Here is a 17,316-nt window from a genome sequence, read left to right as displayed (position 1 = left end):
ATTTTCTCAGGCCCGGACTGAGACAACTGCTGTACTTCATTCTTCCTTTCCCTGTTCTTATACAGCCCTAGAGTCACGGAACACTGTCCATTGAGCACAATTTACTCCATTTCGGCATATACAAAACAAACTCAAGGGCAGGTTAGAACGGTGTATCATTCAACAAAACAGTGTCTATTATCCCATCTGGCTCAATCATTTTGAGAACGCTGTACAAAACAGACATCGTGAACTTGGCAATGGTGTGTTTGGACTAACTCGAAGTCCTCTTATTTTATTTACACTGAAATACATTTCCAAGTCTTCAAAATATAAAAATCTGACTTTGTTGATAACACATAACACAAAGTTGAAAGACAAATGGTGGATTTTGTACATTCAATACATTTACAAGAGAACAGCACCATCTTGTGGTAAGCATTGTATCAGACATATGAAACAGGGCGGAACTCAAAACATTTTCAGTTTCAGCCATTCAAACTTACTGTTGAACGGATTTCATTTTTGAAAAGTGAGGCGAGCAAGCGAATAAAAGTTAAAAATAGAAGTGGATCAGCTTCAGAAAAATACTACAGCAACCTTAGTTCAACGCCCAGTGACCTCGTTAAGACCCCATTGATGTCGAAAGCGGAATAGCATTGTTGAAAATGTCCTGGCCGGGTCTGTTCGTTTTCCATAATCTGAAAGGAAGTTGTGCATCTCTTTACTTGATGCTTGAGGACATTATTATTCTATTAATTTTTCTATGAGACATGTGAAGAGGGGCAAACAGTAAATCAACAGCTTCCAAATAACTCAATTTGAACTTTCGAGAGTCAGACAACTTATTCATAGCTGAAAATAATATAATTTAATATAAGTATTTTTTTAGAAGGACATAATATTGTCCGCTGTGGGGAAAAGTTGAGCAGCTGCATTTATATTTTTTCCTAATAAACTTACTGTACAAGGGGCTATGTTCCCATGCAAGCAAAAGATAGGGGGATGAAAAAGGAAGAGCGAATGAGTTAAGAGTGTGAGCATCCTATCCAACAATAATGTAAAACAGTTCCACAGCCAGGCCAAGAAGGGCAACACAAACCTCAAACCACAGTCAAATACTAAAAAGAGCAGTGAAATGTGGTTTAATAGTTGATAAAAATGTATTTAATTAAATTACTTATAGAACGTTAAGTATCATGTCCTAGCAACTGCCTTCTTTGAACAGGAAAGTTCACAGTTTAAGGCAGAGAGATGGACGTGATACAACTAAGCACAATGAGGTAAAGTCCCATTTGAAAGGTTATAATGACTCAGAGTAGAGGTCATGACCTGATCACATTTCAATAATTTTAACTACTTTGTTCCTGGTGCAAATCACGAGACAACATCTCATGTTCTTAAAACATGTCCAACAAGTGGACAGGATGAAATGACCTTTCATTGCTTAGTTCATATTATCAGTGACTGATACTTCATTGAGTTCCCCCCTAAAAATCAAACAATTGGCTACAATACATTGCAGTTTGAGCCAAACTGACTTCTATCCTTGAGTTCCCCTCGTTGAGTCACCAATGAATCAGATTAAGTAACAGTCAGGACCCTGCTCTCTCTCGTTGCAGTCACAGGCACAATACAGCAGTAATGAAAAGCACGAGTCACCAGTTAAGTGGACAAGCAACGATTCTCAAGTGAGCATTTAGCCTCAGTGGTTAATAAAGCCATAGCTCCATGCTGCACAACCTGGAGAAGAGAGGGCGTTAACACCGTCTTAGAAACAGCAGATCTCAATCAGTACAAAAACAAAGGACTAGCACACAGTCTTTCAGCAGAGTCTGTGCAAGCGCACAACCACAGATCGTTTTTTTGTATTATTTGAAACACTTGGCACAACAACAAAAAAGACAGACACAGTAAATACACACATCTCCTACTCTCCTCCCCTTCAGAATATCCAAGAAGACCCGTCGTTCAGAGCGATACGAGTCTGGATCACACTGTCTCAGTCTGGTGAAAGGGAACCAGCCAGCTAGCCCAGGATGATACCAGGGAGAGATATCCAGTGGGTTTGAGGTGAGGTTTCTCTGTGGGAGAGGAGGATGGATGATGGTAGTTAGAGGCTGCTAAGATAAGTCCTCTCTTAGTGCCTCTTCCTCCAGTATGCAGTGCACCTCGCTGTTGGAAGGCAGCAGTGGGGACTGGGAGGGCACAACGATCTTATAGGGTAAATTGTCTTTGATGAGCATCTTCCTGGTGGCGGAGACCAGGCGGGAGTAGTTATCAGGGTTGTACTCGGAGGCTCCACGCCGGGTATAGAGCAGGGGCAGGGTGTCTTCACGAGACAGGAAGAGAGGGGGCCGTCGCTGGCTCTCTCCGTCCTTCAGGGAGTCGGGTAGCGGCTTGCGCTTGGTCTCCGGCAGCAGCATGATGGACAGCACCGAGAGGACGGCGAAGGAGGCGAAGATGACGTGGTGGAGGAAGTAACCCCTGTTGTTCTGGAGCTCCATCATAGAGGAGGCAGCCATCCCCATACAGCCAGACGCAAGCACCAGCCCCAGACAACCACCACTGAGACAGAGGGAGAGAGAGGGTCAGGAGAGATATAGAGCTCACTAACATTGTCAAGGGCACCTGACCCAGCATTCTGCATTTTGGTCCAGACATACAACCCACATTTCATATGCCTCCCTCAGACGGACAGATGTCCACATACATGAAAAACAAACACCCCACCCACAGACAAACTAATGACAGTTTAGTGTGTTCAGGACAGTAGACAGATAATACTTACCGGACTACGGTGGGCATGACCTCACTGGCGAAGAATGCACTGAGCATGGCCAGGGCCTGGGAGAAGAGGAGCCCCAACACAGACAGCACCAACACCAGCGCTCCACAAAGATCTAGAGAAGGACAAGGACACGTCTTTCTGATGACTCACTAAACTAGGCAAACTAGGAAACAAGCCATTGAAAAAAATTTTGGCCTGAAATCACCTGAAAAAAATCTAATGGCCAATCATAACAGTGACATCATTGTGAATGAGGTCATCATGGCAAACCTCTGGCTACTGTATGAGGAGAGTTACTAATGAACCATGTACAGGGGAGAGAAGACCGTATGAGACACTTAAAGAAAATGTGTGTATAGTAATAGTAAAGCAACATAGTCTCATCATCATAGCACAGATATAAAGCAGGTTAAACCTACACTGTGTGAGGGCCAGCAGCAGCAGCGAGGACAGGCCGGTGATAATGGCAGACAGAAGCAGGATACCACGGCGACCAAAGCGGTTGACGGACAGGCAGAGGAAGATACATCCCAGAGCTCCAGTCAGCACACGCAGGAAGTAACTAAAGTAGAAGTTGTGGGAGTAGCTGTGGAGGTTCCTGATGAAACAGTACTGGATGCCTGTGCCTATGAACCTGGAGGAGGAGAGTTAGGAAAGGTTAGGTCCTTGGCCCAAAACATGAAACTTACTCTGTCCAAACAGTACTGTTAAAAGCAGCTGCGGCAGATGGTAACATTACCATTCCTCGTGGCTGCATTGTTCAGTGGAGGGACACATATAGAAGGTCATACAAGCTGTGTTAGATACTAACTCACATAGTAAAGCTAAGGATGAGGCAGTTCCTCCAGATCACTCGGGTGGAATGCAACTCCAGGACTGAGTGGTAGCAAGGCTGGGTATAATCTGGGTACTCCGCATCTATCTCTACAGAGAAGAAAAGGAGAGGGAGGGAGAGAAGGAGAGATATGAGCCTGCATTCACACTGCCAATACCAAAGCCAAAGGGCACTTGACACAAACGCTGTTCACTTGGTACAAATATATAACCCACATTCTATAGGAAATTCCTCTCCTCAGAACCAGTGCCTACTATTAAATCACACTAAATGGAACCATTCAATCGGACTAGGTGAAAAATCTGCTGATGTGCCCTTGAGCAAGGCACTTAACCCTGACTACTCTGGATAAGAGCATCTGATAAATTACCAAAATGTCATGGTTCTTTATTTTTGACTAAAGTAATTCCAGTTGGCGATTTAGTACACTACGGTCGTATTGAAATGTCCAACAAACAAAGAGCTCTTATCGTGACTACCACAGAGAGCACAGGGTGTTGGATGCTCTCACTCATTAAGTGACTGGCTGCCTGTGAAAGGTGGGGCTGTGAGAGAGAGCTGGCACAGGTAACCAGGCACACTTCTGAACCATCTCAGAAACGTCCAATGCCACGTGTACATCAAACAAAGTTCACTAATATTGGATATGAGGGAATGCTGTGAGTGGACTGGATGGGTTGTCTGTTCGGTGTTGCTGTGCTGATTGTGAATGAGTGAAAACCAATAACGTAACATATGGGGAAACCCGGGCGTTTGGATGTATTACCCAAACCATTAGTTAACCTTGTAGCTGTATTGTTAGAGGTAAAGATAAAGATTTTTTGTTTGGGTGCCAGGCAGGTATTAACCCTGCTGAAAGGCAGAGAGTAGGATAGAGAGAGTACAACTACTATATACACACACAGGCAGAAGAGGCTGCCTAGAGTGTAGCCTGTTTGCCAGGTATGCTTTCTCTCCACTGGTTGGGTTACACCAGCAGGGGTAACCCAACCAATAATACCTCACACAATAATAAGGATTAGAGCGACTCATAGGTAACCGACAATAGAGAACTCAGTCATCAACAAATTATTTGCAATACTCTGTATTAGTTCCCAGAACGAAGAGTGAACGGGTGTATGAAATTGTGTGGGAGTAGACAAAACAAAAAAAGGGCTTAAAAAAGTACCTAAGGACAGAAAACCATATGAACCAAAATAAATCTAGTTCAATCAATAATCCCATATCATAAACAATCTCAAATGCACACTCTGTTGAACACCACTGTCAAAAATATGTCCTGAAAGCAATAGGCCAGCAGTACTGGACATACTATGGCGTGCAGCGCAACAACAAAAGTAAATCAGAGAGAGGGCTATGTCTTGCTATAAACTCCAGGCTTTCAGTTGCACTCGTCTGCCAGTCTGATACACCTGTTGGTTTTTGTCAACGCTTCGCAACAATGTTGCTACTAATCCATGCGATCAATGGCAAGAGCGGTCCCAACAGATTCAAAACACGACATTGTGCGGTAACACCGGCGATCGATTTAAACACTTTACAAACTAAGCACGCTGAAAAGAAACAAAACTTCTGCAAAGAGATACACACAGTCAAAACCACCGCGCCAACCGACAGCTCTCACAGAGCGGAAGAGTCATTTTCATTGCCTCCTTCCTGACTGCTGATGCGCTCTTAAAGTGGCAGCACACGGTAAAGGCTCCGTGCAGGATTTCGCCGCAACCGATTGCACTACCAAAGGCAGCAGACATTATTCATTGACACAGACCCGCTAAAAGGGCCAGGATAGGGTGAGGGATGATGATACCTGAGAGCAGGTTCTCTGCAGCGTAGATATCCTCACTGTGATACACTCTGTTCCTGGTGGAGAAGCTCTGGAGACACCTCTTAGCCTGGTGGATCTGACCTGTGGCCAGAAGCCAGCGGGGAGACTCGGGAAACACTGATGGACAACTGAGGGGGATACGAGAAAACTGGAATATAAAAACACACCTCTCTCTTTCTCCATCCATGACCTTACACAAAAATACATAATAATTATAACACACATCCCCCTTTCTCTATCCATGCCTTTATATGTTCTGTCCCATGACATAAACAATATACACTATACCAGGGGTGGGCAAACTTCTTGGCTGGAGGGCCACATCGGGATTTTGAAATTCAACAGAGGGACGCATTTTTTGAGGGACCAATTGTTTGTTTAAGTCAATTTGCAGGGGCCTCCATAGTTGTGCAGGGGCCTCCATAGTTGTGCAGCGGTCTAAGGGACTACATCGCAGTGCTTGATGCGTCATTACACACCCAGGTTTGATCCCAGGCTGTGTTACAGCTGGCCGTGACTGGGAGACCCATGAGGCGGCGCACAATTGGCCCAGCGCCGTCCAGGTTAGGAGAGGTTTTGGCAGGCCAAGATTTCCGCTCTAGCGACTCCTGTGGCGGGCCGGGCGCATGCACGCTAACACGGTCGCCAGGTGTACGGTGTTTCCTCCGACACATTGGTGTGGCTGGCTTCCGCGTTAAGTGGGCATTGTGTCAAGAAGCAGTGCTGCTTGGCTGGGTCGTGTTTCGGAGGACACACGGCTCTCGACTTTTGCCTCTCCCGAGTCCGTACGGGAGTTGCAGCGATGGGACAAGACTAACTACCAATTGGAGATTTTTTTTTTTAAACTACAACTGTAAAAGGAAAAAATATATAATTATAATAATTGTCTCGCGGGCTGGATTGAAGTACCACGTATTTTGCCCCCCCCCCCTTGCACTATACTGTGTTTACACAAAAAAAATGCTTATGACAGACTCACCACCAATAAGAGAGCAGCAGGAGCAGTGGCAAGGTAGCCACCGCTTGAAGAACTGGCCAATCACGACACAGTACCGCCAGCCCTGGCAACAAGAGCTCTGCCACGACGGCAAAGAAACCACTGACCATTTCAACCATGAGACGATGGGGAGGGTCACACAGCTCCAGTCCTGGAGAACACACAAAGGGAGATGAAGAGAGGATGAAGAAAGGAGATAGAGGAAAGAGAGAAGGAAAATGCAACTAGTAGCCTGACTGACCATAAGACTATTTGTGACCATTTGTGTGGTGTGAAATTCCTCTCTACTTTGACCTAAACTCCAATGCCCTAGTTCTCCTCCTTCATAACCCCTCACAGAGAAAAAAATACTAATTTTCTTCCACTATGTTCTGTCCTGCTATTGTTCCCCCACACCCCTTTGAAGAACTCTCTGGCAGTAGATCACTGAGAGGCAGTCCTCCAGAATACAACCTAAAACCAACATTTACCAGTGACCTGAGAGGAATGTAAGAAGAGCAAATGTGTGTGTGGGTGTGTTAAAGACAGACTGCGGTGGGCCTCCCTCTCAGGCTGTATCTAGCACCATTACTCCCACACACAGAATGGTCTTAAAAACACATTGAGCACTCCTTGACCGCTTTCACTCAGCAAAGAATTGTCCACATACAAACACACCAGTTCACACAATCACCTCACAATCACAGGAAGGTTACAGCAAGAAAACCCCAAACCTCCTAACAATGGAACAACATTGGGGAGGGGACAACTCTTGGTCTAGGGGTGGCCTAAATATCCTAGCCCAGAGAGCCTTGAGTTACCTCACACTCAAGCCATCTCTGAGAGAGAGGGGGGGGGGGGAGAGAGTCAGTGAATAAGTAATGCTCAGCTTGGCTCAAGGCTGTGTGTTCCAACCAGTGCACTTTGAACCCTAATAAGACAGCAGTGCAACAAGATGGCACCCGGTGACCCAGGTATCCGACCACAACCCTGACACAGTCAACCCCTAACCTATCACCCTTCCCTATCCCTTTAACATCCCCCAATCACTTTTCCCTCCAGTTATCCTTTATGTTTATTGGCAACAGAGGAAAACCCCCAAGTGAGAAATCCAGAAGCGAGGGGTTGGTGTGGGATCATGGGGCATAAGGTAAGGACTTTCTAACCCCCATAGCAGCAATAGAGGGCTATGGTCAACCTGGAAGTAACATAAACATAAATCCGGGACATTCCAAATAGTATGACTTGTTACGTTTCGTATGGTATGTATTCATTTGTGGCTATCCATCATCCATTTCGTACGATATGTTATGAATTGCAATTCGTACAATATGTTACGAATTTACAAAACTTATATGTTACGAATTCCAATTTGTTGTAGCTAATGTTAGCTAGGTGGCTAACTTTAGCTGGGTTAGGAGTTAGGTTAAGGTTAGGGGAATGGTTAGCTAACATGCTAAGTTGCAAAGTAGAAGGTAGTAGAAAATGTTAAAATCAAAAGTTGTCAGTGATGAGATTCAAAACACACAATCTTTGGGTTGCTAGATGTTCGCGTTATACGCCCACCCATCCACCCTGCTTTCGTTTGCCTTAAGTAACCTTCTGTCTTATGTAACCATACCAAATATAACATATCATTCTCATTTGAGTGTCTCGGATTTACTTATACTATGTTATGTCGAGTCTATAAGACCAGGTTGCTATGGGAAGTATGGGGGAATGCCACACAGCCTTTTTTTTTTTTACAACGTCAATATGTATTTGTTCTCAATGTATTGACGTGAAACTGGTGACAGTTGTGAAAAAAAGTCAATAGTTGGAAGAGTTGCAGAGTTCATTTAAAATAATGCCATTGTTGATTAGATACCTTTTCCTTAGACAATTTTCTCTTTAACCATATGGACAATATTGACACATAATAAATTAAAACTATATATGAATACAGTTATCCAAGTATAAATTACCAGAGTTACGATAGATTACCAAAATGACTGAAGATTCCCGTAACTTTGGTGAATTACCAGTATCTTTGCCGTACTTTAGAAGAGTGAAAATGACATGTAGTGGCAGCGAATTGGGGGTCAAAATCAAAAGTAACAGTCAGCATCTGGTGTGGCCACCAGCTGTATTAAGTACTGCAGTGCATCTCCTCCTCATGGACTGATTTGCCAGTTCTTGCTGTGAGATATTACCCCACTCTTCCACCAAGGTACCTGCAAGTTCCCGGACATTTCTGGGGGGAATGGCCCTAGCCCTCACCCTCCGATCCAACAGGTCCCAGGGTGCTCAATGGGATTGAGATCCGGGCTCCTCGCTTGCCATGGCAGAACACTGACATTCCTGTCTTGCGGGAAATCACACACAGAATGAGCAGTATGGCTGGTGGCATTGTCATGCTGGAGGGTTATGTCAGGATGTGCCTGCAGGAAGGGTACCACATGAGGGAGGAGGATGTCTTCCCTGTAATGCACAGCGTTGAGATTGCCTGCAATGACAACAAACTCTATCCGATGATGCTGTGACACACCGCTCCAGACCATGACGGATCCACCTCCAAATCGATCCCGCTCCAGAGTACAGGCCTCAGTGTAACGCTCATTCCTTAGACGATAAACGCGAATCCGACCATCACCCCTGGTGAGACAAAACTGCGACTCGTCAGCGAAGAGCACTTTTTGCCAGTCCTGTCTGGTCCAGTGACGGTGGGTTTATGCCCATAGGCGACGTTGTTGTCGGTGATGTCTGGTGAGGACCTGCCTTACAACAGGCCTACAAGCCTTCAGTCTAGCCTCTCTCAGCCTATTGCGGACAGTCTGATCACTGATGGAGGGATTGTGCGTTCCTGGTGTAACTCGGGTAGTTGTTGCCATCTGTTACCTTCAAGAATATATATTGTACTTTTTAAAATTTATTTCACCTTTATTTAACCAGGTAGGCTAGTTGAAAACAAGTTCTCATTTACAACTGCGACCTGGCCAAGATAAGGCACAGCAGTTCGACACTTACAACACAGAGTTACACATGTAATAAACAAACATCGTCAATAATACAGTAGAAAAAATAAAAGTCCATATACAATGAGTGCAAATGAAATAAGATAAGGGAGGAAGGGAATAAATAGGCCATGGTGATGAAGTAATTACAACATAGCAATTAAACACTGGAATGGTAGATGTGCAGAAGATGAATGTGCAAGTAGAGATACTGGAGTGCAAAGGAGCAAGATAAATAAATAAATACAGTATAGGGATGGGGTAGTTGAATGGGCTGTTTACAGATGGGCTATGTACAGGTGCAGTGATCTGTGAGCTGCTCTGACAGCTGGTGCTTAAAGTTAGTGAGGGAGATATGACTCTCCAGCTTCAGTGATTTTTGCAGTTCGTTCCAGTCATTGGCAGCAGAGAATGTGGCTAGTCCCGCAGGTGTGGTGTTCAGATGTACCGATCCTGTGCAGGTGTTGTTACACGTGGTCTGCCACTACGAGGACGATCAGCTGTCCGTCCTGTCTATCTGTAGCGCTGTCTTAGGCGTCGCACAGTATGGACATTGCATTTTATTGCCCTGGCCACATCTGCAGTACTCATGCCTCCTTGCAGCATGCCTAAGGCACGTTCACGCAGATGAGCAGGGACCCTGGGCATCTTTCTTTTGGTGTTTTTCAGAGTCGGTAGAAAGGCCTCTTTAGTGTCCTAAGTTTTCATAACTGTGACCTTAATTACCTACCGCCTGTAAGCTGTTAGTGTCTTAACGACCGTTCCACAGGTGCATGTTCATTTATTGTTTACGGTTCATTGAACAAGAATGGGAAACAGTGTTTAAACCCTTTACAATGAAGATCTGTGAAGTTATTTGGATTTTTACGAATTACTTTTGAAAGACAGGGTCCTGAAAAAGGGCCGTTTCTTTTTTTGCTGAGTTTATATGGTACTTAACATCATTTTTCAACATGATTCTACTTAATCTAGTAAATACTACTGAATGAACCCAAAAATGTGCAAGGATTTATTGATTTTGATGATATTAGTGAAATTGTGAGAATGATTTCATCCTGGCTTCCCATAGCGTTGTGTAGGGACAATGATCTAAGGAAAGCACTTTGTGAGGGAGCTTTTGATATATGGGTTTGGTCTATATTTATCCAACAGATGTTAGCCACTGACACATTTCTGCGTGAGATGTAGTAAAAACTGCTATTAAATACATTTTGCTGACTGCTTTAATTCAGCTAAACAAAGGTCGGATGTAGAACTCCCAACTGAACTGTCCAGAATACAGAAATCTACAATATGATCCACATGACCATTTCACAAATTATATTACATTTTGAAGAGGAAATGTGATTACATTTCAAAGATATACACTGAGCTGACGTAAGAACAATACCAGTTACTGCCCTAGGCTTGGGCGGTATACCGTATACCGGGGTATTTAGAAATAGCCACAGGAGGCTTTTTTAATACTGAAGTTTTCAATAAATTGACATTTGTAGCTTTTTAAGTAAATACCTGCAGTCAACTTTTGCAATTCTTTACGAAATACAGCAGACCACGTTCTTCATTTCACCTTTCACATAATGAAGCTTACCGCAGTTCCCCAGAACAGTTGAGCCAGTCAAGCGTTTGTTTGCAAATAGCACAGCGGGAAAAAGCAGGAGCAGTTGAGTTTAGCTGTGTATTGACAGGTGTCGGGTTTCATATTTAAAGTCAACAGTTTTTTTGCTTCAATAGAGTGATCAGGGCCGTGCAACTACTAACTAAACCACTACCGTTTTCCTTCACAGAAAATACATTTGTGCAACACATTCAGAAAGTGTGCAACGCTGCTTGGCTGGCAGCCACACAAGTGAATGAGCTTAGAATGAAAAAGCAAGGTTTTTATTGCAAAAACGATGCCTGGCCATCCTATTTCCAATGTTAGTCATAGAAAGAATGTAGCCAGCTATTTTTCTTAATGTTTTGCTTGAAGTTAATCTTGCATTTTACCAGAGAAAAGTAAACGACTACACCGAGAAAAGTACAGGAGAACAGTAGCTCCACATCAGTCAGAGCGCTGTCTGCTGATAGAATGATGGAGAACAGTAGCTCCACATCAGTCAGAGCGCTGTCTGCTGATAGAACGCCTGTTGGTGAATTCCCAGAGTGGAAAATTGCAACTGAAGCACAAAACGTGTCTGATACAGATCAGAAATTACAATAAGAAGCATTTTAGATCTGCGTTTACAAAACGCAGCAAGATATTTCTTATGCGTTTTAGATTTATTTTCTGGGTGAAAAACACTTGCATTTTGCATTAACGCAACCCTTAAATTTACACTTGCTAGTTATCTACGTAAGTGGCTGAATTAATAAGGAGACGGGGCATCATATAGTGTTAGCTTTCTTCTGTGTTTGAGAAGTCAAAGCCCTTTGGATGACTTATCTGTACAGCTGCCCCTGCCATCAAAGACAGTTGCTGCTTTGCGTGATGCATTGTTGTCTCTACCTTCTTGCCCTTTGTGCTGTTGTCTGTGCCCAATTATGTTTGTACCCTGTTTTGTGATGCTACCATGTTGTGCTGCTACCATGCTGTGTTGTCTTAGGTCTCTCTTTATGTAGTGTTGTCTTTTGTCATGATGTGTGTTTTGTCCGATATTTTTATTTAATTTAAACTGCCCCATTAAGTGTGTACTCAGGAGTGAGCGGTATTAGTAGGGTAAGTCAAGTCTACTTACTGGCGAGGTAAGAGGAGAGGAAGACCCCAGCCAACATGGCGCCCTGAGACAGGCGTAGCAGCAGAAACACTACAGGGCTGTTGGACAGACACACAGTTACTCCTAACAGACCGGACAGAGACACAGACAGCAGAAAGCCCTGTCGGCGACCCAACCTGAACATAGAGAAAATAATACAGTTAGAGATACATAGCTTCCCATGCACACATATTAAACAGTCATAACAGCCTAATACCATCAATATCATAAACATTAAATATGTATGGTGAAATTAATACAATTGTAGTTTAAAATTATACAAAAATACAACAGAAACATCATGCACACACACACAAAATGCAGAAGGTGTGGTGGTGGGGAGGGGGGGGGGGTGTAGCTACCAGTCACACACTGTGCCCAGGAGGACATATCCCACAATCCACCCTGTCATGAAGCAGATGTGCTGCAGAGGAATCTTCCAGTAGTCACCACACACTAGGTTCCACTGTGGAGCAGAGAGAGAGAGCGAGATGGTGAGTCATTCCACCTCAAAAAGAACAATGAAGAGGATTGACACCCACCATCTCAGATTGTTCTGAAATAATTTCTGTAGTTAGAAAAAGATAAGATAGTTGCCTCCTTAGTGGGAGGCCACAATCCGGGTTAGATCCCGGGCTGTGTTGCAGCCGGCCACAACCGGGAGACCCATGAGGCACAATTGGCTTAGTGTCGTTCGGGTTAGGGGAGGGTTTGGCCGGCTGGAATGTCCTTGTCCCATCATGCTCTAGCGACTCCTTGTGCTGTACGGTGTTTCCTCCGACACATTGGTACAGATGGTTTCTGGGTTAAGCGAGCAGTGTCAAGAAGCAGTGCGGCTTGGCAGGGTCGTGTTTCTGAGGACGCATGGCTCTCGACCTTCGCCTCTCCCGAGTCCGTACGGGAGTTGCGGTGATGGGACAAGACTAACTACCAATTGGATATCACAAAATTGGGGTAAAAAGTATAAAACAAAAAAAAGATTAGCATTCCTGAAACATTATTTGTTGAAATATAATTGATTTGACCCATATTGGCCATTTTAAATGTATAGGATTCACATAGTAACTATTTGGTTGCAATCAATTAGCTTAATTTCTCAGAGATACAATTATTTTCAACAAAATAATGTTTCAGGAAGGCTAATCTTATCTGTTTCTAACTACAGAAACAATTTCAGAACAATCTGAGATGGCGGATGTCATGGCTTTCTGAAATGACATGGAATGACCCCTTTGCCACATAGTTAGGAATGAGGTAAAAGAGCCAAGTCAATGGAGCCACTGAAATAATGACATAATGGGTGGCCTATTTCTTCGTCCAGGATTGCATTTCCAGGGTAGAGAAATTCCGGGGGCAAATTGAGCATACTCTATTTTTAAGGACTGTTAATAAACATGCTTGGAAAATGTTTGAGACTGACTGTTTGAAACTGTAGCTTCATTATCCCTTATTATTATACAAGTAAGAATTGTAAGCCAGTGGGACACACACACACTTGAGGGCAATGGAAATCCATGTGCGAAGGAGGAGGAATTCAGCTGTGTGATAGATATCATCTCCTGATTGAATAAGAGTGACTGCAGATAGGTTTATCACATTAGAGCCACTGCACTGTTTCCAGTGCCTTCCACCATTCTTCACCCTACTCCAATGCTTTCTTTCTTTCTTCCTCCCTCCCCCATCTCTTCATTCCATTTGCTCCATCCTACCCCTTAAAAATCAGGGCCAGAAGGACCTCCATTCCTGCTGTATGATGTTGATACCCCTGTGGGGACATGAACAAATGTCCTGTGACATCATGGAGAAGGAAAGCCAGGAGCGGGGGGGGGCGAGAGAAAATATACCACATCAGGGCTACTGTCTGCCTTGTTGAATTCCTGTACAGCCCGTACACGCTGTCTCTCTCTCACACACACACACAAGTATTTGCCTTGTGTCTGGACATTTGAGTAGCTGCTGATACTTTTGTTACCAAGATCTGGTTCCAGTATTTGCAGTGAGATGGGCCTGCCCCTTTTTTGATATTATAATGGGTTGGTGAGATTTGTCCAGATGCAATAAGTCAACATTTAGTTAACTTTTCCCAAGAAGCAAAACAGGACAACGTTAGAGAGGCATTGACTGTGCTAGTCTGAAATAAGAATATAGACCTAGTAGTAAGAAATATGAAAAAGGGTTCCCTTAGAGCCAAATAAATTCAGTTGAACTCGAGTGTTCCTTGTTTATGAGATGGCTAATGGTCAGTACAGAAAGATGAATGCTCATCCTAAGACTGACTCCTCTCATGTGCTCTGTTGAGGACATATCTTCCCAGGAACTCCATCAGGGTGGAAGAACACTGTTGTCCCTGCATTTCCTGTTGTGCTGCTATCATCACATAAACACACATTCCCCATATTTCATGGCTCTGCACAGCAGTTTCTTAATGTAATTATATAAAACAGACTAATGTGATCTGATAAATAGTGCTAATTGGATATTTTTTATCTGGTAATCAAATTAGCACATAACCAAAACACCATGCATCCTAGAGTTACAAACTCTAAAGCATGTTAACCAACAGCAGACTTGAGCAATGAGTAGGCCTTAACAGGCCATGCCGTGTCATCGATTGACGTTATCTAGTAGGCCTATTGATGACCAACTCTTCTAAACCCAAATGTACTTTGAGTAGCCGACTTTGAATGGATGAATAACATTCGACAGGGCTTGGCAAAGATATTTACACATTAGCCTGAAAAGGCGACTAATTGTAAACCAAATTAGGTAAGGAAAATGCGTCGTCATAAAAACATCCCTAGCACACGAATGATTGCTAATCTGGCAAAAGCACAAACTCTCCAAAAACAACCACAAACCATCGTTTCCAAGTATATATTTGTTTACCTCTGTCACGTAGTTGCTCAGAAGCGCCGCAGCTTGGTCGTACTCCCACCCTCTTGTGCATGGCACGATCTCCTTTGGAATGCTGTCTATGAAGTTGGAGACGTTTCTAGTGTACTTATAAAGTTCACAGTGACTCAGTCCAGAACCATTCACCCACGGTATGGCAAAATTGAGATACCCTTGTCTGGAATAATTACTGAAAAGAAAACCCGAAGGTAAAAGTGTCGGGTCGGGTTTACAGTGGTACGACCCGGGAATCAGGGTGTAAAAAACGTCGCAAAAAAGATTCAGAATCACAGCAAAGTTCGGAAACCAGCTGAATATGGAAACAATTCTGTTATATCGTCCATATCCACCGATTTTGGTATAAATCTTCGTTTCAAAGTCCATTGTTAGAGACAATGCCGAGACAGCTGTTAGTCAGTAGTGTTGGACATCCACACACACCGCTGGGCATGGCAGGATAGGCTAGATGAGATAGCACAACTCCAGCCAATTGGGCAGGTCGGTGAGTAACCGAAATGTCATTGGTGGGAAGTCTATCTGCTCGTAGATCAGTGTTTGTACGCACTGTAGCCTAGGCCTATTTCGCACTGACAGATCGACATATTTATTAACTTCATTCAGAGGATGGCAGAAGGGATCAGGTTGTCTAATCAATGTTTACTGTGTCATTCACTTAACATGGTCACCAAACACTGCTCGAGGAGTCGGGTAACAGGTGAGGTGAATAGAGGCCTACTGGAATTATATTTTGGTGTGGATGTGTCACTGTCAATGGAAACGCTTGTATGATTTCAAATGGTTACCCTCTTCATATCTGGTTCATAAGTAGCGTACTATAAATACTTCTGTGTCAACAAATATAATGGCATCTACTGGTCATATTGCATGGCAAAAAATAGGCCTGTTATACCCACAGGTCTTTAAGTTTTTCTCAAAAGTCTAACCCCCTCATGATCTAAATATCAGCCTAAACATACACTTTTCCAGGCGTCCTCCTGCTAGCAGAGCGAAAGATAAGCTCCAGTGTTTCGCTACCTCTGTATAGACAGTTTTCTAACTGGTTTCAGTTGACCACTTTGGTGCCACAGAAGCCTGAATGTTGCCTTGAGGGCTTTTGGGACAAACTAGGGATTAAATATAGGGATGGAATTAAAATGTAAATTAGCTGTCAGCTAAATCTGGTGCAACGCATCCCTTCTCTTACTCAGATTGATGATTTGTTGTACATTGTCCCTGCCAAATAAAGTATACATCGGTGTAAAGTGTTACACATGTGTACACTGATTGGTATTCTATCAACTTAACTTGCCTGTGATAAATGTGCTAACCAATCTTAATTAATAAAAATGAACTGTTGTTAAAGTTCCTAATTTGGCTCAGAAACTGTGTGCGCGTGTTGGCATGGTGCTAAAATAGATGTGCCCATCTGCCGAATGACACAAGGCATATTTAAGAGTGTATGAATGAGGACAAAGTAAAAGCAGAAAACAGGAAATATTTCAAAATTTTATTTACGAACATAATCTCTGAGGAACAACAGCAGTTCTCGCGCTCTCTGTACATGCAACTGTAGAAAATATCAATTTAGAATTTTTCTTATCAGTTTAGTATTTTTTTTAAATTTTCTCGCCTTTGTTTTTGCAGGAAATCAACACAGCTAGAGGTGAAAGTACTGGATCTTTTACAGCACTGACGATAGCATCAACAAAGCCCTTCCCCATAGCTGCTCCAACAATATGTACACAATTCAACTACATTGTACAAATAAAAAAGTTACATTGTTACATCACCTGCAGCGAGCGCACTGTCTCGTTGCTGTTAGAACCCCACATTCTACGCAAGTTTAGACTAGTACAAAGAGGAGGGTGCAAAACGTCCTGGGATATTTATTTACAACTATGTACAATGTCTCCAACGCATTACAGGAGGAAAATTTACACAGCGGAGACCTTTAACTGAAACATACCACAGGTGTCAGAAATATAATAAATAGGTTATTTGTCACCATTTAAAGACTAGTTCTCCATGCTTTATTAGTCATTTCCCATTCTAAAGAATCAGCTACTGTATGTTCAATAAAGAAAACTAGAAAAAGGCTTGAAATTGTGATTCTATTATGTAAAATAACAGTATGTCCAGTTAAAATAAACAAATATTAAATGAACAGTAGAGGTAACTTGTTGCAGACTGATGAGGTCACAGGGTAATCTAGGGCATGGCCAAGTGGTTCACTGTAGGGGGGAGATGGGAATGAGACCGGTGTTTGTTACATTTCCTAACATAAATTATT

General features: G+C 43.2%; 1 protein-coding gene across 2 annotated transcripts; it reads right to left on the bottom strand.

Annotated features, from left to right (window-relative positions):
* Positions 1 to 238: 238 nt before the first annotated feature.
* Positions 239 to 15,595, bottom strand: LOC139575955 (putative solute carrier family 22 member 31). 2 transcript variants are annotated; one of them, XM_071401443.1, is made up of 9 exons: positions 15,021 to 15,595; positions 12,497 to 12,600; positions 12,117 to 12,271; positions 6,410 to 6,578; positions 5,413 to 5,558; positions 3,586 to 3,694; positions 3,190 to 3,404; positions 2,771 to 2,882; positions 239 to 2,547 (listed from the first exon to the last, which is right to left on the bottom strand). In XM_071401443.1, exons 1-9 carry the CDS (start codon positions 15,408 to 15,410, stop codon positions 2,103 to 2,105), a joined length of 1,845 nt encoding a protein of 614 aa, XP_071257544.1. In that variant the 5' UTR covers positions 15,411 to 15,595; the 3' UTR covers positions 239 to 2,102. The 2 variants fall into 2 exon arrangements, with proteins under 2 accessions (XP_071257544.1, XP_071257545.1); XM_071401444.1 differs by having other exon boundaries at positions 12,117 to 12,193; positions 15,021 to 15,587.
* Between the last annotated feature and the right edge of the window lie 1,721 nt (positions 15,596 to 17,316).

The sequence above is a fragment of the Salvelinus alpinus genome, chromosome 5, assembly GCF_045679555.1.
Source record: "Salvelinus alpinus chromosome 5, SLU_Salpinus.1, whole genome shotgun sequence".
In the NCBI taxonomy this organism is placed as follows: domain Eukaryota; kingdom Metazoa; phylum Chordata; class Actinopteri; order Salmoniformes; family Salmonidae; genus Salvelinus; species Salvelinus alpinus.
This window is presented reverse-complemented; position numbering and strand designations above follow the sequence as displayed.

Excerpts from the sequence above, each read along its gene's own strand:
- LOC139575955 (XM_071401443.1), bottom strand. The coding sequence starts at position 15,410 with ATGGACTTTGAAACGAAGATTTATACCAAAATCGGTGGATATGGACGA. Across the intron at positions 3,405-3,585 it reads CTCATCCTTAGCTTTACTAT|GTTCATAGGCACAGGCATCC; the intron begins GTGAGTTAGTAT and ends CTCCTCCTCCAG. Across the intron at positions 2,548-2,770 it reads GTCATGCCCACCGTAGTCCG|TGGTGGTTGTCTGGGGCTGG; the intron begins GTAAGTATTATC and ends CCTCTGTCTCAG.